Source organism: Leishmania donovani, chromosome 23, assembly GCF_000227135.1.
Source record: "Leishmania donovani BPK282A1 complete genome, chromosome 23".
Lineage (NCBI taxonomy): Eukaryota > Euglenozoa > Kinetoplastea > Trypanosomatida > Trypanosomatidae > Leishmania > Leishmania donovani.
Window position 1 is genome coordinate 176079 of NC_018250.1, and position 23604 is coordinate 199682.

At 60.0% G+C, this 23604-nt stretch overlaps 8 protein-coding genes across 8 annotated transcripts; all 8 read left to right on the top strand.

Annotated features, from left to right (window-relative positions):
* Positions 1-1600: 1600 nt before the first annotated feature.
* Positions 1601-2578, top strand: LDBPK_230500 (trypanothione synthetase, putative; the record flags this gene model as incomplete). Its single annotated transcript, XM_003860903.1, has 1 exon — positions 1601-2578. The coding sequence occupies one exon, from the start codon at positions 1601-1603 to the stop codon at positions 2576-2578; it is 978 nt and encodes a 325-aa protein (XP_003860951.1).
* A 690-nt stretch (positions 2579-3268) lies between these two features.
* Positions 3269-4318, top strand: LDBPK_230510 (hypothetical protein, conserved; the record flags this gene model as incomplete). The annotated part of the gene is made up of 1 exon (XM_003860904.1): positions 3269-4318. One exon carries the CDS (start codon positions 3269-3271, stop codon positions 4316-4318), a length of 1050 nt encoding a protein of 349 aa, XP_003860952.1.
* A 948-nt stretch (positions 4319-5266) lies between these two features.
* LDBPK_230520 (hypothetical protein, conserved) lies at positions 5267-9520 on the top strand (the record flags this gene model as incomplete). Its single annotated transcript, XM_003860905.1, has 1 exon — positions 5267-9520. One exon carries the CDS (start codon positions 5267-5269, stop codon positions 9518-9520), a length of 4254 nt encoding a protein of 1417 aa, XP_003860953.1.
* Positions 9521-12364: 2844 nt separating this feature from the next.
* LDBPK_230530 (hypothetical protein, conserved) lies at positions 12365-13381 on the top strand (the record flags this gene model as incomplete). Its single annotated transcript, XM_003860906.1, has 1 exon — positions 12365-13381. The coding sequence occupies one exon, from the start codon at positions 12365-12367 to the stop codon at positions 13379-13381; it is 1017 nt and encodes a 338-aa protein (XP_003860954.1).
* A 1048-nt stretch (positions 13382-14429) lies between these two features.
* Positions 14430-15284, top strand: LDBPK_230540 (hypothetical protein, conserved; the record flags this gene model as incomplete). The annotated part of the gene is made up of 1 exon (XM_003860907.1): positions 14430-15284. The coding sequence occupies one exon, from the start codon at positions 14430-14432 to the stop codon at positions 15282-15284; it is 855 nt and encodes a 284-aa protein (XP_003860955.1).
* Positions 15285-15968: 684 nt separating this feature from the next.
* Positions 15969-16265, top strand: LDBPK_230550 (hypothetical protein, conserved; the record flags this gene model as incomplete). The annotated part of the gene is made up of 1 exon (XM_003860908.1): positions 15969-16265. One exon carries the CDS (start codon positions 15969-15971, stop codon positions 16263-16265), a length of 297 nt encoding a protein of 98 aa, XP_003860956.1.
* Positions 16266-17913: 1648 nt separating this feature from the next.
* LDBPK_230560 (hypothetical protein, conserved) lies at positions 17914-18978 on the top strand (the record flags this gene model as incomplete). The annotated part of the gene is made up of 1 exon (XM_003860909.1): positions 17914-18978. The coding sequence occupies one exon, from the start codon at positions 17914-17916 to the stop codon at positions 18976-18978; it is 1065 nt and encodes a 354-aa protein (XP_003860957.1).
* Positions 18979-20645: 1667 nt separating this feature from the next.
* On the top strand, positions 20646-21503 carry LDBPK_230570 (ribosomal RNA methyltransferase-like protein; the record flags this gene model as incomplete). The annotated part of the gene is made up of 1 exon (XM_003860910.1): positions 20646-21503. The coding sequence occupies one exon, from the start codon at positions 20646-20648 to the stop codon at positions 21501-21503; it is 858 nt and encodes a 285-aa protein (XP_003860958.1).
* Between the last annotated feature and the right edge of the window lie 2101 nt (positions 21504-23604).

A 23604-nucleotide genomic window follows, 5' to 3' on the forward strand; every position in this document is an offset into this window, starting at 1 on the left:
ACCGTTGCAGCGCTGGCGTCGGCAATTCCGTGACGACTTTGTTCTTTCAAGCCCGGGCAACACAACAAATGCTCAGGGGTCTCTTGGCAGCGGTGGTTGCGCATCCACAGTGCGGCTTTGACAGGCTCACGAACGCCGTCGGTGCCGTTGAGGTGCACCGCGAGTGCTACACGCTCCACATCTCACGTCACCGCAAAAAAGAGGCGTCCGTGCGCAGAACGCGCGCGTGGGTGATGGCGCCGCGCGTGACCACGTGTGACAGCGGGGTAGTGCATACAGGGGGAAATAGCCCCCCCGCACCACCACCACCACCACCGTGATCACGTCGCTACCCACGGCCTGTCTGCCGGAGTCTACGCCGCGCTTGTCTACCTCAAAAGGCAGGTTTGCTGGCTTCGCTACGGTAGGCTTCCGTCTTTTGCGGAGCTGTGTGACGGTGCGCTCCTCTGCGCTCACCGTGTGCGTGGGTGTCTTTGCGCACCTGCGTTTCATCGGATGTCGGCACATTATCTTCCGCTGTCGCTTTCTGCTTTCCGTTTTGTGCTTTTCGCTCGTGGCAATCTCTCTGTCTTTCTGTGTCTTATCTTGCCGGTGCTGAGCTCCGCACTAGCGTCTTCGCCCAGGCTCTTGGAGCTCTCTTTCTCTCTGTGTGTCTGTGTGCGTGTTCCTCACCGTGCAGTCCATTTCACGTCTCCACACTACTTCGGTGGGTGTCGCCAATCTTTTCACTCTCCCATGATGCACATATAGAGGACGAAGAAAGAAAATACAGAAAACGATCATGGTGCGAATCGGCATGGACGCTCGAGCTCTCTCCATGCTATCTGTCGTTCCCCCCTCTGACCACCTGCGGAGGCGCGCGTGGCCACGTGCCCACAGATGTGCAGGCTAGCCCCCTTCTCTCTCGTTGTTGCATTCCCGGCAGTTTTAGGTAGGAGGAAGGGGGTGAATCGGAGAGAAAATGATGGCATCCTGTCCCTTGTATACGACACAGCCGCGCACATGTGTGTGGGCGTTCTCGATGCCTACCACGAGAGCGTTCGCTGTCCCCACGCGTTGCGTTTTTATGCTTTTTTTTTAGTTCTGCGTCGTCGTGTTTGTGTGTGTGTATGGGGGTGAGGGTTCTGGCCTCTTTGCGTCGACCTCACCTGCAGACGGAGGCCACGCAGCACCGCATAGAAAAGTGGGTCGACGCCCCTCTCCGTCTGCACATCTCCGCCTTCGCCGACTTCCCTCTCTCTATAATACGCACCGGCACACACACGCACACTTACAAACGTGCAATTTCAACGCATCCTTGCACGTGTGCTTCCGTGGCGCCGTCCTCTCCTAGAATGACTTCTCTCCGCCAGCATTGCTGACCATCACTGCCTTGTGCCATCACATACCCACGCACGCGCATCCGCACATTTCCCCTCCCCCCATTCCCATTCGATTGTGTGGAAGCAGTGCTGCGTCGCTCTCACGTTCTCTTCGGCCTTCTCGCTGTGCTGCCTCTGTGAGCGGATGCTCACCTGCTGCTCATCTAGTGCCGGTGCCACACACAAGCACATTCTTCTCTCGAGTCGTGCACACGTCTCAGGCCAGTATCTTGCGCTCAATGGGATGCACATCATCCACAGAAGCGAAAGCCAACGAAGCGCATTCGTCCTCAGCTCGTCTATCTCGAAACCGCGTGACGAGGCCTCCCGATCGGATGGGCACGGCGCGCCGTCTGCGTCCGGCCGCGCGTGAAGAAGTCGACTTCAACCCTGAAAACGCCGCCGGTGCAGAGCGCCTCCGCCCGTTCGTCGTCACGGCCCGCAGCAGCAGCCGGGTTGGTGCCGTTACCCTGCATGGTGTCTGTGGCTACACCCAAAACGGCGTGCCTGCGTACAGCAATGGCACCTCGAACACATGGACAAGCACGAAGAACTTCCGCGAAGGTATCTTTATGGGGTACCAGTGGCAGTGTGTCGAGTTTGCCAGGCGGTGGCTCTGGGTGACGCACCGACTGTTGCTGCCAGAGCGTAGCTGCGCTTACTGCTTTTCTAGCTGCACGTACGCATACCGACTCAAGAAGGACCCATCACCCACCTCGCAGCGGGCACGCGCGGCCATGCACGGGACTGCGGCAGAGACCGGTGCCGGCTCGCCATCGTCCTTCAAGGAAGTGAATGCCGCGACAGAGGTGAAGCTCCTTGGACCGTACACGAACAGAGACGCCTGGGAAAAGGTGCCCGCCAAGTTCGTGAAGCAAGGCTCACTGGTGCCTCCGGTGGCGGACAGCTTGATTGTCTACCCGATGAGCTGGGGCAGCCCGTGGGGACACATCGGTGTCATCACCGCCGTTGACCTGGATCGAAACTGTGTCTACGTTGCTGATCAAAACCGCTACTTTCACGACTGGAACGGCAAGTCGTACAGCGCCGTCTTTCGGCTGGACTGCGACAAGGGTCGATTCTACATACGCGACCACGAGAGCGAGTGCATGGGGTGGCTGACATTTCCAACCGCGGTGGAGGGGCACGACGTGTGGTGTGCAGGTGACCAGGCGCCACGGAAGGCATGCAAGCGACAGCAAGAAGCGGGGGCTTAAAAGCGAAATGAAGCGCCCACACACACACACACACACACGCACACACCACCCCTCCCTTCCCTCCTCCCAGTGCACACATAGTGTGCGTCTCGTGGCGTCTGCCCCCCCCCTCCGCCCCCACTCCCTGCAAGCGCCTTCTTGGTCGCATCACTGCTTTGGATTGCTCTTCCGCTGTCTATGCGCATGCTTCAGCCCCCCCTCCCCTCCCTCACGTCTCGGCCTGTCCACCGGCCAACGCTTTGAAGGGGCAAAGAGTAGTTCAGGCCGAGCCCAGCCCGCCGCGCGGCGTACAATGCGTGTGCGTGTGTGTGTGTGTGTACGCCATGTCTATGGCAAAGAGCACTGGACATGCGCGCAAGGAAACATGCACGCGGAAGATCGACAAGTATGCGAGACACGCTGCTCAGCGTTCATGGTCACCGCCTTTACCCCTTGGCGGCTTTCCCTTCATCCGCCATCTCTTCTCCCCTTCACCAAACCCCAGTACACACGCGCCCACTCGCGTGTAGTGGCCAACGCAGCCCCGTACAGAATCACGCAAGCGCACTTAGCCACTGCCGTCGCTCGAGGTGCCCTTTCCGCCCCCTCCCCTCTTGTGTGTGGAGGCAAAGCGACCATGGTGTGCCGCACGCGCTCGCCTTGGGTCGACACGCACAAGCTCCCCGAGCTTGCGCCACTTTCCTCGCCGCCATGTCGTGGGAGCCTGACAAAAAGCACCGCAGTCAATGGAGTCTTACCGCCGACCCGCGGATGCTGAGCTCAGCGGCAGCGGTGACACAGTCGTCGTACCTGCACGCGCTCGGTGCCACACAGGAACTGCAGCCGGAGTCGCAGCATCTGCCGAAAGCTCGTAACACGGTCGCCTCTGGCGCATCGATCAACCCAGCCATGGCGGCTGTGGCGCAGCAGAAAGCTCGGTACGCGCGTTGCCCGTATGTCCCTCCACCTGCCTTGCGCCGTAGTCGCCTCCATCTGGGCCCCACGGCGGGCACCAGCGGCGCGCTTGGCGGAACAAAGCACATCGACGAGGGTCGTCGCGCCCTCACGCAGCCTGCAACGTGGTCTCTGCCGTTGCAGTCTGATTCCGCACAGCGCCGAGCGCCTGCAGGCGCGGGGCCCACGCCGCGTTCGGCGGTCAATGGGGATACCACATTTCACCCCCTTCCGCCACTACGGCCGTCACTCCATCCAATCCCTCCGCCACCGACTGAGTGGTGTCAGGCCCTCGTTGCGCTTCAAGAGCGTCAGCTGCTCTGCTGGCAGCAACTTATAGAAGCCCAGCAGCTGATGACTCACCACGTTGGGCGGCTGCAGGAAGAGTTGCAGTATGTGCGCGAAGTCCTGAAGCACGGACTTGGCAAGCACTCCACGACGGAGGCGGTCATCGCGAGCGCAGCAGATCCACGCAAGCGCTCCCGCTCGGAAGGCCACGACAGTTTCAAAGCTGCAACAGTGACCAAATCTGCAGCAGCAGTGCCGACTGCCAGCGCCGCAACCTCGCAGCGGAACATGTCAGTGCACGTGGTTCGTTTGCTAGGAGAGAGCACCACCTCTACGCCTGCAGTCGTGCAGGACGCGGTAGTCTGTCGAGATGTCGCCCGGCCGGCAGAAGTCGCGCAAAGGCTCCCTTCGAGACCATCCGCAGAGCCGAAGGAGGGCAATGGCGGTGGCGGCGGTGCTGCACACTCACAAGGCACCGCTGACGCTGCCGACAGCGAGGCAGACATCTTCATGCTCTGACAAGGGCTGCCCACCCTCACAAGAGACATACACGGGTGATGTTCACGCACTTCCACACACTGGCCTTAACGCGTCACGGAAACGGTGTTGTGTGTGTGTGTGTGTACGTGCGTGTGCGACATGATACACCTCTCTGCTACCCCAACAGCCGCTCATAATGAAGAGCAAGCACAGACACGCAGACAGAGAAACTACCGCCCTCGCTGTCTCGCTACAGAGGCGCACGCGCGTTGGTCAGACGGCATTACATGACCTGGCGCTGCCTAAGCATGGGCGGAGAAGCGTATCACGTTGCTTCCGGATCTTCCATGCGCCGAGCACATGACCCTTTCGCTGCCTTTGCCGTACTGCGCGGCTTTGCGTGGTCTCTCTTCATGTGCGTGTGTGTGTGTGTGTGTGTCACCGTGCCGCACACGCATATATCGAAGTTACAAAGTCGCTCCTACGCTCTTTTTGGCACGCCCCCGCCCAACTTCGCCCACACAACCCTCTGCCCCACGTGCGCACACATGCACGCAGTCGCTGGCAGCGCACCCCATCCCCCATCGGCAGCCGTGTTGAAACACCCACATATATATACACACAAGCGGTGAAGCAGCATCCGCAGCGGTAGCGCTTTTCACGCATAGACTCACCAACCCTTCCACATGTGCAGACACACGCGCATAGACACATCTGACCTGCTTCCACCTCCAGCTCTCTTCATTGCTTTCTCTCCATCACACCAGCAGATAAAGAGTGCACCCATATCTCTCCGTCTATCTGTGTGCGTGTCAAGACCGGCGCGCACACCCCATCCGCAGCGCGCGCCTCTACGGCTCACCTTCTATTTTTCCTTCTTCGCTTCACCTTCACAGAGAGAGATAGAGACATCGTCGTTGTCCGAGAAGTCAGGCTTCTTTTTTCAGTCATCTCTCCGCCACCCCCTCTCCGTCCCCCCTCCACTCCATGGACGCCACATGGCAATCCTCTATCGACCGGACGCTGCGCTCCACGGAGGCGACGCTTGAGCAGCTGTCGCATCGTCGCGACAACTACGATCGCGCGAAGCGCCGCGTCGACGACTACCTTGGTGCGACACCGAACCGCCACGACGGCCCGCCCGCTCTAGATGTGTTCGATCATGATTTGAGTCTACCACCACCCTTGCCACAGCACCTCCGCTACCGTGCCGCGCGCATGGCAGGCCCGTCTCCGCCAGCGCCGACCTCACTGGATCCATCGGCCCCCGCGCGGCGGTCACGCTTACTGTCGTCGGCAGGCGGTTGTGCGGATCCGCGGCCACCTGGCCCGTCGTCGTCACCGCTACAGCTCGTAAATGCACAGGTGCGAGGCGCGCTGTTGGAACTGGAGCTCGAGAAGGCGAAGCGGGCCGACAGCGTCCGTGAGCTGGCTCACCGCACCACTGCCGAGCTCTCTGAAATGCGCAGTCTCATCACGCAGCTCCAGACGGAGAACGAGGCGCTGAAAAAGTCTGTGCGCGCGCTGGAGGGGCGACTCGGGTATGGGGGCAAGTGTGACAGTCAGCACAAGAGCGTAGAAAACAGTGCAGCCACGACCGCGGATGGCGCGACCTCGATATCCCTGTCTGGTGCATTCGCCCGGCCAACGCATGCAGGCATGTTGTCTTCTTCGACCGTCAACAATGGATTTGGCCCTGCGCACGACGCAACGATGCCTGCCGGTGCCGCGGCGTCGCTCGCGGCCCGCGTGGAAGCACTCGAGGCAGGGCTCGCGCGGCAGCAGCAGCAGGCAGAGGACCGGCAGACACGCGTGGCAAGCGTGCTGCACGAGCTGGTAAAGGCGGAGGTAGGCTCCGAGGTGTCGCAGGTGCGCGCGTTGGCACGGGAAGCAGCCCGCGATAGCGCGGAAAACTTGCTGAAGCTGCGGCTCTCTGCCCTGCAGTCAAGCACCCAAGCGGATCTCCAGAAGGCGCTGCACATCGCATCGGCGAGCGAAACCGTGGCCCAGCACGCACAGCAGCAGTGCCGCGAAGCAGAGCAACGACTATACTCCCACATGCACAAGCTGCAGGCACAGTTGTCGGAGTGGCAACGCACGCATAGCAGCGATGCGTCGGGCAGCGCCGCCGCCGCTGCGTTGGTGTCAAGCCAGCAGGAGCAGGAGCGTATTGCCACGGTGGACCGCCGCATTGCTGAGCAGCTGCGCGGCGTGCAAAGGCAGCTACAGGAGTACCGTGCCGACGTCGAGGCGCAAGTGGACCGGCTGGCACAGCAGCACAAAGTGCTCTCCAGCGTGGTGCAAGGAAAGGCTGATGCTGGTGAATTGCTAGCGGTGCGCGAGCATGTAGAGGAGCAGCAGAGAGATGGCAGCAGCGAGTGGATGTCGCGTGATCAGGTGACCGCTCTGCTGCGGGCGCAGCTGCAGCCCCTCCACGATGAGGTGCGCAAGACACAGGCCATGGCGCAAGAGAACCTTGGTGGCGCCGATGCGTGGCGACAGCAAGCTGCGATGCGCTTGGCGGCAGTCGAAGCCAGCATGAAGGCGTACTCCGCGGAAACGCTGCAGGATCAGCAATGGCAAAGCTGCGCACGTGACATACAGCGGTTGCGGACAGACATGAGCAGCGTCCAGTCCTGCGCCGCAGAGGCAGTGAGGCAAGCCAGGGCGGAGCTGGCGGATGTCTGGGATGCCAAGGTGAGGCTACTGGAGGAGCGCACGCAGCAGATGCACCGAGAACGTCAGCAGCAGACCGACGCACAGCTCCGCCAGCTGCAGCAGACACTGGCGGAACAGCAGGAGGCGCTGCAGCGAGCTCGTGTGGCAGGGGAGTCCTCGGATGAGCGTCTAAGGCGGACGGAGGCGGCACTTGCTGCGGTTGAGGCAACCCTGCCACGCGCGGTGGAAGGCGTTCGGGCCAGGTGCGAGGCGCTGCAGGGACTCATTCAGCAGACGTGCGTACTTCCGGTGACCCGGGTGCAGCAGGACATCGAGGAAGCGCAGCGCAAGCTGCAGGCGGCGGAGGAAGACCGGATACGGCTGAACAGCAGCTGGACGCAGCAGCTGGCAGAAGCGAGGCAGTACCACGAAGAACGCGCCCGGCACACCCGGGAGGTGCTCGAACAGCGCCTCGCTCACCACAAAGAGCTCTATGAGGAACTCAGGACACAACAGACCCTTCAGCGGCGTGCCGCGGAGGAGCAGCATCAGCAACTCATGGACCGTGTCCGCCAAGTTCAACAGCAGCAACAGTATGGGGCGTCGAGCGTGGTGGCGCTGACGCCTGTGCGCGAGCCGCCTGCAGAGGGGGAGAGCACTCCTGCGCTGGCGACAGCGGCGCCGACCACCATGGCCAGCACGTCAGGGCCGGAGGAAGGTCAGCACAGCCTGCAACTGCTAGCCAGCCGCCTTCAGGTTCTCGATAACCGCCTCGAGGCAGTCGAGGAGGCGTGCGCTAAGGTGCCCTTCACCGTCGCTGACGCGACAGCCTCGGTCGCAAAGCGTCTGGAAGGGCTGCAGAACCGCGTGCACGCCGAGGCCGACGACGGGAGAAAGCGGCACGATGCGCTAAAGCGCGACATGGAACTGCAGCTGGGTGCGGTGTCGAGGAAGTGCTCAGAAACGGCAGCGTCCATCGACACTCAGTCGGCACGCACGGCGCGTCAAGTGGAAGAGCTCCTTTCCCCGCTGCAACTTGTCACGCACCTTGCAGCCAACGATTCGTGTCTTCAGCACCTCGCGCGTCGCCTGCGAGACCACCTGGAGCTGGCGCCCGAGAACACAGCTGCTTTGGCTGATGTGCGTGCTCACCTCGTGGTACAGGCAAAAACGCTGGAGGTGTTGCAGGCATCGGTGCAAGACACGCAGCAGAGGCTCACCGGGCTCAGCGAGATGCGCCTTGCAGATCAAACGTCTGCCGCCGTTCCCTCTTCAAGCTCAGAGATGGAGTCTGCCGCAGCTGCAGAGGCGGCGGCTGCACGAGAGGAGATGCCGAATGTCGTTCGGAGCCTACAGGTAGCGCTTGAGGAACAGCGTGAGCGTCAGGAGGACCTCGAAAAAGGCCTGCGTCACGTCACGACGGAGCAGCTCACCACCATCACCACGGAGCTGGCTGAGCTCAAGCGGGTAACAGACAGCGTCCCGCTTGAGCTCGCCAAGCTTGCCGAACAGTGCAGCGCCCTCCAATCGGTGCAGCGGCAGCAGCTGCCGACGCTGCAGAAGTACGTGCAGGATGTCGTCGATGTGGTCGAGTCGAACCAGTCGGCGCAGATGGGCCCGATCCAGCTGCGGCTGCGCGCCGTCGAGGATCGTCACAAGCATCTGCAGGCGCGAGTGGAGGAGGTCAGCGCAACCCACGAGGCGGATGCGGCGCAGAAGGTGCAAGATCTGCACAGGACGTTGGGCCAGCAGCAGAAGGTGCACAAAGCTGTTGAGGAGCAGCTGGCAGGTTTGCGCGACAACGTGGCGGCCACACGAGCGGACGTCGACTCTCTGGCGCAGCGCATGGCTGCCGCAGAGCAGGTGAGGGAGCACGCGACAGACCTGCAAGTCGTCGCGTCATCCGCCAAAGCCAACGAAACCGCCGCAGCGAAAACGGACGAAGCGCTCGTGGTACCCGATGCTGTGGCGGAGCTGCGCCTGTACATGGAGGACATCGATGAACGGCTTGCCCAACTGGAGGAGCAGGCGCACAGCTCGGTGTCTGTGACGGCAGAGATGCTGGGGGCGTTTCGCGATCAACTCCAACATGTCGTTGGCCGCTTTGCGGCAGCCGCCGCGCAGTTCACCGGAAATGCAGAGGGCAACGAAGCGAACGAGGCAGAGAATGGTGATGCCGCAGCGACGGAGGCGGCGGTGGCGGCCACGAAGGGTGTTTCTTGCTCCACACAGCCGCCCATCCACAGCCTTGAGGACGTTCTCTTATTCCTTCTTCACCAACTCCACCAATTTCAGCACGCGCTGCGGCAGCTGCAGTCGAACACGGTGGATACGCTGGAGATACTCGAACAACATGAGGAGAGTGTCGCGCCGCTACCAATGCTCCAGCACACTGTCGATGTGATGGCCGCCACCCTTCTGCCACTCGCGGAGCGGCTCGGTGTGGACGCTGCTGCCGTCCGCGCTGTCTCGGCGCAGCCGCAGCATCGCCACCATCACCATGTCTCGCTGTTCCCGCCCTCGCGCAGCAGCAGCAGTAGCGGCAGCAGTGCGTCTGAGAAGTGTGAGTGGGTCCGAGGGTGACCACCTGGACACGTTTAGAGCGAAGAGAGCGGGAGGGAGGGTGGGGTAGCTGGTGGCGCGGAGACGATGCAATGTGTGCCAATGCCTTGATCTTTCCTCCCACTCGGTTCGCTTTCCTGGATCGCTAGTTCTTCACCGATGTGATCTCCCTCGTGTGCTTGGGTTGTATATATGTTCGTGGGCATGTGTTTCGCTTGGAAAGACAGTCGCCATAAATCCTTATCTCCCTTTCGTAACTTCTCTCTGTCTCCCAGCACTGCAAAGTCCTGTAGCGGCACCGTTGTCTGGACCCCTCGGACACGCTTGCGCACGAGGGCACCTATCCGTGACCACGTCGATGCCGACTAGAGAAACGTCGCTTATTCCACATCCTTCCGACCCCCCCCTCGACCTTCTCGGTGCCCTCCATCTTGATTCTCCTCCTTTCAAATAGCACCGCCGGTTGCTTTACACCCACAAAGGCCCTGATTCTGCGCAGCATCTACGCACGCAAGTCATTGTCATCTCTGGCACTGAAGGACGCTGCCGACAACCCTACTGCGCCCTGTACATTCCGCTCTACTCCTTCATCGAAGACACGGGTTCACGAAGATGACGGCGTCCTCCGTCGAGCTAGAGCAGCTGAAGCGACAGCTTATCAAGAGGTACGAAGAGCAGATCAACGAGCAGCTCGGTTGCCGCGCCGCCGCCGCCGCCGGTGATGACCCTGCGCCAGCGCCCTCTTCCACGCCCGCATACCTTTATCAGCAGCTTCTCTGTCTGCGCGCCGGTCGCGCGTACGGGGTCGGGATGCCGACGAACGCCTCGGAGAGGGTGCAGTTGCTAGCGGAGAGCCAGCCGCCGCCCGAGGCGATGATCATGCGGCGACTGCGCAAAGCGCAGGATGAGAGCATTCGCCTGCTAGCCGCTCGCACCGCCGCGACAGCAGGAAAGTCCGCTGAGTACGATGCAGCCGTGGCACCTTCCGTGGATAATGCAACCGCCGCTGGTGGAGCACGTGAAGAAGTCGCAGCCAAGCCCTTTACCGCGGAGGAGCGGATGAAGTTGCTGTCACAGATTGCGGCGGGTAGCGCACCACCGCCCCTTTCCGAATCGGCTCCTTCGAAACTTGCCCCTGCCGCTGCCACCTCCGCTGATGATGTCGCTGCTTGCGACGAGTGCGCTGCCGAGGCTTGTGAGAATCAGAGTGAGTCTGAGAACAAGGAAGAAGAACGAGAAGCAGTGGAAGAGAGGGAAGAGGCACCTTCCGAGCTCGCGGCATGACAGCACCAAAGATGGTGTGCGACTGAGAAGACTGCTGCGTTGTTTTTTGTTTGTGTTTCGCCTTGCCCCGGCGATGGTGTGCGCCACCTCCTCTCGTCCCCTTCTGGTTGCTGCCCCTGGAAGCGTTGCTCGTGGCACGCACTCCTTTTTTTTTTTGTTGTTCCGCTTCTCTTCAGCATCATCTCCTCCTCTCTTCACGCATTCCTGTCGCACGGCGTTGGTGTGCATGCGGTGTATCGGTGTTGGAGGCACGGATGAATCTTAGTTGGAACGCGATGTTCTTTAGTGCTATTACTGTGGTCTTCTTTTTTTTTTTTCGGAGGAAGGGTGAAGTGGTAGGAGGAGGGGGGGTTGTACCCGGCGCCGCCTGCCTGCAAAACCACCTCTCATTCCCTCCGTCTTCCCGCCCTTGGAAATGAGGGTGGATGGGTGCAGGGGGGGGGGCGTTCGTGGCACCCCTTTTTTTGGCACTAACAAGATGGGAGCAACGATATGGTTGCTTTTGCAGCGACAGACAGGACGTGCGGTGGATACCTATACCGACCTGCTCAGTAACGTCCTTTCCTAGTGCCAATGGGGGGGGGGGGTGACTGTGTACGTACGTGCCTTCGTTTCTCACTTTTTTTTTGCGAGAACTGGGTCAAGGGCCAAAGGAAAGAAGAAAACAAAATGTAAAATAACAGAACCGTCTCTCCACTGTTGCCGTGCGCACTTCCACAGGGCGTACACGGTTGTCGAGAGGGCGACGAGGCGTCCCATCGCTGCTGCCCTACACGTGCGTGTGTGTGTGGCATGTCTGCATACTGCCACTATTCCCTCGCCTTGTGTAGCCGTCACATCTTTTTTCTCTCAATCCTCTTGCTCCACTACCACCACACCCGCGATGCACACACCCTCACCCCTCGTACGTATATCTTCGTCAGCCACACTGAAGTTGGTTCGTTAGGGGACGACAGCACCTTGGCCCATAGGTAATTAGGCATACACCTTCAAGCACGCACATACACCTACACGTGTGTTCTTGTAAAATCAACAGCAGCAGCAGCAGTACAGAGACGGGAACGCAGGTGGACGTCTTGCGCGCGTTGCTCTCACATCGCCAGCCCTTCTCCTGCCGATTTTTTTTTGCGCTTCTTCCTTTCGTTCCTCTCCTTCGACTCGCTTTGCTCTCTGCTGCCCGCTCACGCAACGACTGTTTTCCATTTTTTCCCCACCCTGCCCGTACTTCGGTTCCTCTGCTCTCGTCTCTTGGCTGCCACCCCGACGTCACTCGATCGCGTTCACAGTAGCGCGTGACTGCATGCCCTTTGTTAACACGTTGCTCCCTTCTTCCGTTGCTGTCGGTTTGCTTTTTTTTTCCTTTCGCGTTCATCTTCCTCACCTCCTTTTGTTTTCGGGTGCGTATCCTGCGCGTGCACTCGTAGAGGTTTTTGGGTTCGCGCCCTTGTTCCGTCGCCATTGCCAGGGACCTGAATACCGTATTCCTTGCGCTTTCTGTGTGTGGGTGTGCGCACGTGACAGCCCGATCCGGAGACTTCATCCACCGTAGCAACTCATCAGCAATACCCGCTTCACAGAACAATGGGCCAGCCGAACACGAAAGACTCAAAGCGGCGCCGCGTAGGTCTGCCCAGCAGGAGCGTCAGCGGCGCCAACCGGCCCACCTGCGTCCGGCCGACGGCGGTGAGCGACAGTGTGCTACAGCAGGCAGGCGCAACGTCCGGAGCCACGCGCCACTCCGACCCGAGCAGCGCGCACAGCACGAGCCGAAGCTCGCTGCCGCGCCTGCACTCGGGATCCGTCGGCGCCACTGGCAGCATGACCGGCAACGTGCCTGCCGCCACCTTTCCTATTGTGCTGCGCTACCAGGACCAGGATGTGGGTACGCTAATCGAGTCGAGGAAGCCTGTGTACGTTGCTGTGGAGGCAATGAACTGGCAGCCGCTGCCCATGACACCGAGCGCGGACTCCTTCTACGCGCTGCTTGAGCTCCCGCCCGGCAACCACAACTATCGCTTCCTTGTCAATGGGATGGAGGTAGTGGATAGCACGCAGCCGCTGGCACCGGGGACGGCCTCGTCAGACGCGCCTGTCCCCCTGCAGACACCGCAGAAGCCCGTCGTTTTGGCGGTGACGCAGCCGCTGCCGAAGCCAGTTCCGGCGCGTGACGGCAAGCCGGCGAACACTATCTTCCTGAACGACGTGCTGCTGACGACAAAGGAAGACGACGACATCATGGACAATGGGGAGGGTTGGGGTCAGGAACCGATCATGTTCGAGGAGTCTCGCAAGTACCCACCGATTGTGCCACTGCACCTGCGGTACACCCCTCTGAATACCCCACCCACGCTCGTGCGCTGCTCCCGCGACGGTCGCATGGCGGTTATGGACGCTGGCGCAGAGCACAGCTCCCGCGTGCCGCCGGAGCACCTGCCTCTGCCGCTTAGCGTCACGATCAACCACGTGTACTTCCAGCGCCGCGAGGACCACGCCGTCATGGGCGTAACAACGCGCTACTGCAACAAATACACAACGGTGGTGTACTACTCGCACCTGCCAGCGAACCCGGTCGACCCCTTGGAGTCACTGCAGGCGTAGCTGGTGAAGCTCATCAAAGAGGATAAAGAGAAGGGTGGGGAGCCGATGCCCGGGTATGGATCAGTGGACGGGCGGGTGAGGGGGGCGCGTCCCACATCCGGAGACCCCTCTCGCCCTGTGCGTGCTTTTATATGGTTGCTGTTGTTCTCCTGTTGCCTTGTCAGCTGGCCTCCGCAGCCGTGCAGACTCAGCTCGTCGGTGTTTTATTTTTTTTTTGTCTTTTTCTCGTCTTCATCGTTATGTGTCCGTTATGACTTACGTGAGGGGCGAGGAGGTGGGGAAGGGGTGAGCGAACGGCCTCTCTCCCTCCCTCTCACCCCCCTGCCTCCCCTCATTTCCCTTTATTCCTCTCTGCCTCCCTCCCTCCCTCCCCCTTACTCCACGCCACTCTCCAAAACCCCGTTGTTAGATTGGGAGCAGAAGGAGGGGCGATGCTTACTAACGCGCACACACGCATGTACAAGCACGAGAAGGCAGCCGGCACCGGAGACAGCACAGCCCACAGTCCACACAAATACACGGTGGTGCCGGTAAAAAAGGCGGTGGATACGGAGGCACCGCACAGTTAGGAGGGGTGCGCTGTCTAGGAGGCGTGAAGCGGGCGCACGAGATTTACGGGACGACGCGCTCCCCCCGCCTTCGGTGTGCCAGCTCTCCCTGCCGGGTGCTCGGTGAACGCGGTGCAAGCATGGACGGTGCTGGAGAGCTCGACAGCAGTTTTGCATGGGTTAACCGATGGACGGATAGAGACAGTTAGGTGAGCAAAAAAAAAAAGAAACACACAACACACACGAATCTTTCGTGAATGCTTCTCAATGCTTTGGATCCATCACCACTGCCCTTCGCCGCTTGCTGCTCTTCCCTCGCCCTGTGGCGGCTCTGCTTGCCTTCTTTTCACCTGTCCCCCACCTCCCGCTCCTCTTCCACATCGGTGCACTCGTGCAACGGCAGGAAGTGTTTCTTTTTCGCTGGCAGACACACACGCGAGCACAGACCTTTGCTCCCGTACGCACGTGCAGCACCCTCATAACGAAAGAAGGAACAGCAAATGAAGGCACAGCTCATGCTTGTCATTGTGGCAGCAGGAGCGGTGCTGTCGTGCTGTCTTTCTGGCCTCGTCGCCGCCTCCAGCGACGCAAGCAGTAGCATCAGCATCCCTGCTGCCGCGCGGCCCTTCTCCGCCCTCGCGGCCCGGGCACGTCACACCGCTGAGCACGCGCTAGCCCCTATCGCGGCCAAAGTGCTTCCCTGCGTCCCACCTCCAGTGCTCGAGCTGGTGCCGATTTTCGCTCATGGCGCAGCGTCGCTCGTTATGGTCGGCCGTGGTGTGCGCACGCCGCCACCGGCAGTCAGCGGCGCGAAGGGCGACGAGGTGCTGCAGCACACGACGGCGAAGTTCGTCTACGCCGCTGGCGCTATCGTCGCGGAGCTCGCGCTACTCAAGCTGGTCTACCGTGAGCCTTATCGCAACCAGCGCAAAAACCGTGTCAACAGCTTCTTCGCCACAGCGGCGGGCTTCTTCCTCCTCGTGCTGCTCACCGCTCTTCCGAATGACCTGATGGACACGAGTCTCATGTGCGTCTTCTACTTTAAGCTGTCGAGCCAGGTTTACATGCCGGCGGTAGTCTGCGGGCAACTGCTGAGCGTCTATCTGGCAGCCCTCGTGCCGGCGCTGCCACCTCTCTCGGCCGCTTACACAGCTTTTCTGGCTTACTGGGCTGACAGCTTCACGGACGGTCTCTCTGCCACGCAGGTTCGAGAAGCATGGACAGAGCTCATCTTGGCCCTAGTGGTAATGGGTGCCTTTGCGTTCTCCGTGTCCGCCCGCCGCGGCGCTGGTGCTGCGCTGCCGTTGTCGCCACAGGAGCCGGAGAGTGATGGCGACGACTACTACGCTGAATAGGGGAACAGAGAGTTGGAGAGATGTAGCACACGCCCTCGCATGGGTTGCGCGCACGCTCACAGAAATGGGTGGGTATGTCTTCGCGTATGCGCATTACCACAAACCACCGCGGCGTCTGCGTCTCTGTGAGTTGGAGAGCGCGGCTGCGTGTGGGTGCATTCGTGGGGAATGTACTTTTCCGCTACTTTCGGCCCACAACCCGCAAGCCCCGCGAGGTGCGCGCTTCAGTAGCAAATCGTATCCTTTTCTGTTCAGTGGCGCTGTCCTCCGTCTGTGGGTGAGAAAAAAAGGGCTCTCGCTTGGGTGGAAGTGAGCACTGCCTCCCCTCCCTCTCTAGCCTGCGCGTACGTCGGTAGGCCTCGGTGGAGGAGGCAGCACTTGCGCATGTGCCTTGCTGGCAATCCGCTCCGTGTCACTAGGCCGGCCTGCGGTATCTCATCCGTGCTCATCAGTCTCTCCCCTCTTTGTGTACACACCTTCCCGTTTCTTCAGCTGGCACCTACACACGCGCAACCTCTCAGAAAAGGAACGCAGCGCATCATCACTCGGCGCCCTGGCATATCGACAAACCATATACACCCTACCCCCACGCCTCAGCTCCACAGACATCCCTTCTTGTCCTGCTCCGTTCGCAGCCGTGCAAGCACGGACACACCATCACCCCTACCTCCTACCTACACTATTATGCCCATGAACAAGCCCGCCTTCACCACAAATGAAGCCCGCGTGGAGCGACTGCAGGCGAACTACGACGAAGGGCTGCTACGCGAGAGTATGCCAACGGCCGACCGCGAGAAGCGCGACCTGCAGCTTCTCTATGTGTCCCACGATAAGCTGATGTTCCTGTTCCAGAACGCCATGGAGGGCTACAGCAGGAGTTTGAAGAACCAGAAGGTGAAGGAGTACAACGAGGCTTACATCAAAACCACCTCGCTACCGTCCAAGGACCACGGCTGCAAGTCGCGCTTCCCCTTCCTATAAAATGGATATAGCACACAAAAACAAGGCGCAAGGGACGGTGCTATCGGGAGCTGTGGCACAGGTGTCCCTTGTGGGTCGAATGGGATATCGGGAGCGGACGAGCATGCGCAAGAGATGGAAGGTCTGGTATGCTGCGCGTATCGTGTGTGTGAGAGGTGCGCACGTCACAAAGATGGAGTCGAACGTGGATGCAGTGCGCTGTAGGTCCACGTCACTTCTCACCCCTCCCCCCACAACCACAACCACAACCACCACTGCGACGCACACACCGCAGGCGCCCTCCAGCGTCCTTTCCTTCCTCCACGTCGGCCATTACCGCGGGGCGCAAGAGCCACAAAAGCCTCGACAAACATGCCCCTCTCGTCTCTCGCCGTGGCTTCCTTTCATCCCCGTTCCTCGCCTTCTGCACCCAGCGTGTGATGCCGCGCGTGTGTACGCTGTGCCTAATGGTGAAGAGGCAGGAAGAACGAGAACGAAGTCATCCATGTTGATGGCACTCGACCCCGTCCACCGCTGCTTCGTGTCTCACCGACGTCTCTTCGCGCGCTTCTCGGTGGTGACACGCTATATATATATATATATATATTCCTGTATTCTATGTACGGGCTACGGGTGGCTCGTCAGCATCCGCGTCAGGAGTCCGTCAGCGTGGTCGGGGCGGGGCCACGAAAGGGTAGAAAGAGAAAATGTATGATACGCCTGTGGCGGATCGCACATTGACAAACGTGTGTGTGTGTGTGTGTGGTGGTCCGTGGAGGTGCGAGTCACCCCTTCACGCTCCTACTGTGGGTCTTCACAAACTGTGTTTTTTTTCTTCTTTCCTTTTCTGTCGGCGCATGTGCGGATGTCCGTTCTTTGCGGTGCTTCGCTGCAGCCGTGAGTGGTGCGCCGTGTCGCCGAGGCTGGGGCGGCAAAGTAAAAGAGCGCACCCGCATGTGCGTGTTTGAGCGAGAAAACAGAGAAGGCGCAAGCAAAAGGTCGGAATGGGCGCGATCGAGGCAACGAATCCGCAAGCCAAAAGGCGGAACATAAGCTTGAATACCGCATCTGCAGAGAGGCGTCCACGCGTGCGTATGCGTGCGCATGTGTGTGTGTGTGTGCGTGTGTGTGTGTGTGTTCTAAGTGCGGCACCCATGGCCTCATTTTGTTTGTTTTTCCGATGCAACGCCTGAAGACGGCTATTCCTGTCATCCTATTCCTCGACCGCCTGCTCTCCCGCCCTCCTCACCACCATCGCTTCTGACGCACCCGCGCGGCTCACTGACGCTTAAGCTATTCTTCTTCATTATCGCCACCTACCCGCCCGCCCGCCACTTCCCTTCACCCGATGCGTGAAACGGCAGCCGCCACCGAAATAAGAAGAAAACGAGGTGCGACGCTTTAGGGAGGGGGGTGGCGGCCACTGGAGAGTGCAGTGGGGAGGTGAACGCACGAAACGAGGGAAGACACTCGTCGCACGTTGATCTGTGAGGGAGTGCACGTGTGTCGGCGACTTTTTGGTGTTCCTTGCTCCTTTCGAGAAGCTCGCCAGAGCTCGTGAGTTCCTGTGAAGGCACACTGGCGCACACAGCTGCCGATTGGTCCCACTTCATCGCTAAAGCGAGCAAGTGCGACGGTGCGGAGGACCACGCACACACCAGGCCAGCCGATGCCCTCGTACGAGAGTCGGCACATGCTGCGAGTGCTCGACTCGCCGGAGGTGCTGGCCAAGTCCTTCATTGGCTACTGCAAGCGTCATCGCGTGACGACCCGCGGGTGGTGCCGTATAGGCTACGTGCATCGCTCCCCTCCGCAACGTACACACTCCCGCCCAGGCAACTACCTCCTGCGCGGCCTCATCGCGAACAGGGACATCGCCAAGGATGAAAACGTAGTCATGATGCCCGTCACAGCATGCCTGCATCCAGGCGCCGCTTTCCGCTGCGAACCGTTCTGGAATTTGCTCGCGCCGGAGGTGCAATCAGCTCTGAGTAGCCTGACGTGTGCGTACAACAGCCGCATCGCCGACCGCTCCCTCATCCGGCACAACCAACTTCTCCTCGCTCTCTACATGGCGTACCTCGTGCTGCTGCGGAACTGCAACGCAGCACGCTTGTCGGCAACGCCAGGCGGCGACGCTATCGAGTACATCAACTTCATGCCGCGAAATGAGGGAAACTTTGAGCAATTCGCCGCGCACCTCGCAGGGTGGCTAGACGCACCGGAGATATGCCGCAGCGCCCAGGCCTCGCTCGCTTCATACTTCCAGTTGACCCAGGCCGAGGTGCGCCCTGTGATCATTTACGCCCTGTGCATGATCTACAGTCGCATGGTCCCCGTGGACCACCGAGCGTGCTTGCAGTACGCCCTCCAGTCGACGCCGTTGGCCCGCGCTTGGGACGACATGGAGGCCACAGCCGCCCCCGCCGCGCTCCCACCACCGTCATCCTCAGGGAGTGTTGGCGACGGCAGCGTCCGCAGCGGCGTTGCGAACGCCTCTCTTGTGCGAGACCCCATCTCTTTCCTGTGCCCCGTGATTGACATGTGCAACCACAGCGACCACGAAAACGTCGCCGTCATGGTACCCGATCGCGAGACGGCGTCCGTGACAGGGCCGGTCATTTGCTTGCGCACCCTCCGCCCGATTGCGAAGGGGGAGGAGCTCACCATGACGTACGGTGCCGCCCCTCACGAACTCAAGCTCATATGGGGAATGCAGGAAATTCTCCCGTAGCCACCTAGTGGCTAAGAGGGTGAGGGGAGGGAGGGCGTAAGAGCGGCCGTATGTGTAAGGGAGCGGGCACACTGTCGCCGTCCGTGTTGAGTGTGGGGGTGGGGCGGGCCAAGGGTGCTGCGGTGGTGAAGGCGAAGGGTCGATGCGCCTTGCCCCCCCCCCCTTCTCCGTCGTCTACTCCTCTGTTAACGTGCAAACTCGAGGGCCGTTACTTGTTTTCTGCTTTTTTTTTCAGCTTGTCCATTTGGCCACGAGGAAGTCAGCAGATGCGCACACAGAACACAACTACAGCTCATCGCCTTTGCCGCATCACAGCTACATCCTCGTCCTCTAGGACGAACCGTCCTGCCGTCGAGCCGGGGCCACGCGTCTGGCGGGCTCTTCTCCCTCTTCTTCGTCCCTCATACGCATGCGTGCTGCGCGATTGGCGCCAGACGGTCTTGAGTAGAGACTGCACTCCTTGATTCGGGCGGGCCGCGTCCACGGTCCTGCTCGAGGGCGAAAGCGGCGGCGTCTGTCGGACGGAAAGTAGAGGGTGATTCAGGCACGCGCCGGATGAGCCCGGGGCGGAAACTGGCCAGTCTCCGGTCAGGGCCCACTGAGATGCTGCACTCTGCCGCCTGTGTGCCATGCCTCTCCCTCAGTCACTTCAAGCCGCGGCACCACATAGCGTGGAGTGGAGACTCTCCACAGTGGCATCTGGAGGAACCTGTGGTATAATTGGGAGTGCGCTCGCCATGCTTTCGGTATCTGTGCCTCCTCAGCCCACCCGGTCGTATGCAGGCGATGCTGCATGCCGCGCAAGCATGCACTCTGCGGCTGATTGGTGTGCGTCTCTTTGCTTCTTTATCACTCGCGCTCTGCTGGTATCTCGATGCCTTGCTCGGATGCGATAAACCATGCTGGCTGTGCATGGCGGCGCCTGCGCGCAGTGCTCGCCTTTACGGATCACGGGGCCTGCTTCATGAAGATCGTGTTGTCGGGGAGAGGCGTCTCTGAACGGCTTGCCCGCATGTGCCGCGACAGGCGGGACGCTGCCATGGGTCTGTGGCCGCAGGAAGTGGGGGGGGGGGGGGCTTCCGCCCTTCTCTGCGTCCGCACGCCTTTGACAGAGGTGGGTGTGCCAATGTGTGTTTAGTTCTTGATGCTTAGTGAACTGGTACAAACATCATCATGGCCGCAAGTCTCTTCGGACCTGCGCCGGCCCAGACCTCTCCCGCCGTCACCAGAAGTATCCACAACCGTACCCGAGGGCAGGTTGCAGGTTGTTCGGCTTCCTCACAAAGGTCAATGCCAGGCCCTTGCTTTCACCGTGAGGTGGCCAGCATCCTCAGGACTGGAACGCAGAAAGCAAGGACGAAACGGAGCCGCACGTCGAAGAGGTCTTCATCCATGACGACACAGAGGGCGATAGAGAGTGAGTGAGACGCGTATGTCACGCCGACGTGCACGTGTATATGTGTGCCTATGTGTGTCCTGGCGTGCTTACTTGCAGCGGCCATGATGTGATGAGACGATACAGAGAGGGAGTGGGCCTCACGCGTGCGGAAGGGGTGCCACAGCACCACGTGGTGTCTCCTCCCCTCCACCACCTTCAGTCAATTCTCATTCTTTTCTTCCCTATATCATGATTTTGCCGCCGCGAAATGCAGCTGCATGCGCGGGAGATGCGTGCCACACTCGTCTGCCGGCAGGGCGCCAGCCGACAGTGGATGCAGCGGCAGTCACAGGATCCGTTTGTAGCCAAGGCGCGCCAGGACGGCTACGTCGCGCGCAGCGCGTACAAACTGACACACATAGACGACCGCTTTCACCTCTTCGACCGCCAGCACACACGCATCGCGATAGACCTCGGCTGCAGTCCGGGCGGGTGGTGTCAGGTGATACGTGAGAGGGCCGGCGACCGCTGCTTCCTCCTTGGTATCGATCTTCTGCCCATCAAGGCGCAGATCCCGAATGCCGTGATTGTGCAGGGAGACTTTACAGACGTTACCACCCAAGAGAAGCTTGTGAAGTGCCTTGCCCATCACAGCGCTACTCTCGGCAGAGGAGATGCAACGACGGCGGTGGCGTCGCCGTCCTCCTCTTGCTTTACCAAAGTGGATGTCGTCACGTCGGACATGTGCCCTAACCGAATGGGCGGCTCCCAAGATCGGCAGCGCATCGCGCAGCTGAACCTGCAAGCCATCAACGTGTGTGCACCGCTGCTACGCATTGGCGGGCACTTTGTATGCAAAGTCCTCGGGAGCCGCGCCGCCTACGAGGAGCTGTGGTGCCGCCTGTCCCGACTCTTCCTTACTGTGCACGCGTGTAAGCCGCCGGCGAGCCGCATGCACAGTGATGAGGCTTTCTTGGTGGCGCTGGACAAGCTTGCAACGCCGCGTCCGGCCTCGTCCGCCACCCGAAGCTGCTCCTCGAGAGCGATCATGGGCACAGCTAGTGGAGACAGCAGCGGTGGGGGTCGTTTCGGCCTGGACGACTGGCCGGGTTTCGGGCGCCCGGAACGGCGCCAGCGGCGGGGATGAGGCTCTACAGCAGAGAGGGAAAGAGGATGGAAGAAGGACTGCTACAAGAGAGCCCGCGCAATGGCAGCGCGTGTGTGCATGTAGTTGTAGCCCTGCTGAAGGACCGCCTCGCCTCATCATCTGTCTCTTCGCATGCAGTGTTGAAAACAACATGATCCGTGGGTGAACACGACATGAAAAAAAAAAAACGAAGGAGCAATCGAAGATCTGTTTCCGCGTGTGAGCACCCGTTGCATGTCCCACACGCACATACACTGGCAAGCAGAACGGCTCCACACGTCACGGGCACAGATCATGAAGTCTACGTACTTCGTGTGTAGGCGCAGCATGCAGCGCTACGGCTGCTTGCGTGGCGTGCGCCTCTTCCTTGACGAGAAGCGATCGGGCACATGCACAGATGCAGGCAAATTCGCACTCGAGCATGCACGCACGAACTCGCCCCCCCCTCCTCTCCCGCCTCCCTCTCTGTCATCCTTGTTTATCATCTTTGCGCAGTTACCTCTCGAAAAAAAAGAGGACCGAAAAAAACGAAAAACATAAAACGAACAACCAGCGCAAAACTCCCTCTCCTCTGCTTATTCTTCGCTTTCCCCTGCCACCCCATCGCTCACTCTCCGTGTCCCCACCATCTCCCTTCTCTTCGACATTGTGGCCGCTCCTCTTTTCTCCCCTCGTGTGCTCGTCTTCCACGTGCTTTGCTTGTTTCTTCTCTTCACGCTTACCCCTACGCAAACGATCACATACACTCGAACAACTTTTCATCTCTCGTCTCCACAGTTCCCCTTGCTTCTTCCTCGTTACCTTTTATTTTCCCGTTGCCCACGCAAGTGACCTTCCTCTCCCTCTCTCTCATCTCCTCTTCGCTTTTCCCCACCACCGCCACCACCATCGGACTTCACTGTATCGTGAGGTACAGAGACACCGCAAGCGTGAACGGACTCTCGTGCGGAGGGGAGGGGGTAAAGCACCACGACGAACAAATATACCGGGAAAAGGCGCGACTCATAGTGTGTGAATCACGTGACTGAAGTCCGTCAGTGTTTTCTTTTTCTTCTCTGTCTTTCGTCGGGCCTTTTTCTGGAATATAAAGTTCCGTATTACGAGTGATATCGTGCGTTGTCGTTGTCTTTCGATCTCTCTCTCGCACACTCAAAGGGTATATCAGTCTCCGTCTCTTCGCCACTCTTCACCTGCCGCACGTACCCCTCGGCTCCTTCCATTCTCTTTCCCCGTACTCTTGTCGTTTCACGTTTTCTTCACCTCCTCATCCCCTCTGCCCTTTTTTTTTTGTTTGTTTCTCGTTCCAGCGCACGTCTCTGTGCGTGTGTGTGTGTGTGTGTGTGTGTTTTGTTGGAGGAGGGTCTGTGTATGTGCGTATCTACTTGTGTGTGTGTGTGTGTGTACGTGTGTGTGTGTGCTTAAAACTACACGCTTCAGCGCGTTGCTTTTCTCCCGCTTGCTTCTCTCCCCTTTACTCTGCCACGTCTTTGCTCCGCTTTTCTCTTTATTTTCCCTTGGATTACCGTGGCTGTGTGTGCGTGTGTGTGTGTGTCCGGTTCCGCACACGTCCGCGCAGTACTAACCAGACGCCCAGTGCCTATACATACGGCGTTCGTGCGTGTCCACGTGCTTTCGTGTGGCCACTGTCTTCCGTGAGCACCCGCTCCTTCGCAGAGCTCCATTCTAACTTCGACCAGCTGTAGCATTGGTGGCCTCGGCACCTCCGCTTCAGTCATGAGCGACAATCCTCACTCGCTGCATCCGCTGTCGTCGGACTCGACAAGTCAAGCATTGCACTCCTCGACGAAGCCCCCTTCCACCCCGCACGAAGGCGAGTTTCACAGTGTGCGGGACTCGAGCGTTGTGGAGCCGACAGAGGCGAACGGGAAAAAGTCGCACGTCGGCCCCCACCTCGGCTCTCGCATGCGCATCTACGAGTACTCCATCGAGCACAATGACGCCTTCTGGGCCGAAATTGCACGGCGCGACTTCTACTGGAAGACGACCTGGCCGGATGACCAGCACGTCAAGTCGTACAACTTCGACAAATCCAAGGGCCCCATCTTTGTGAAGTGGTTCGAGGGCGCCGTGACGAACGTCT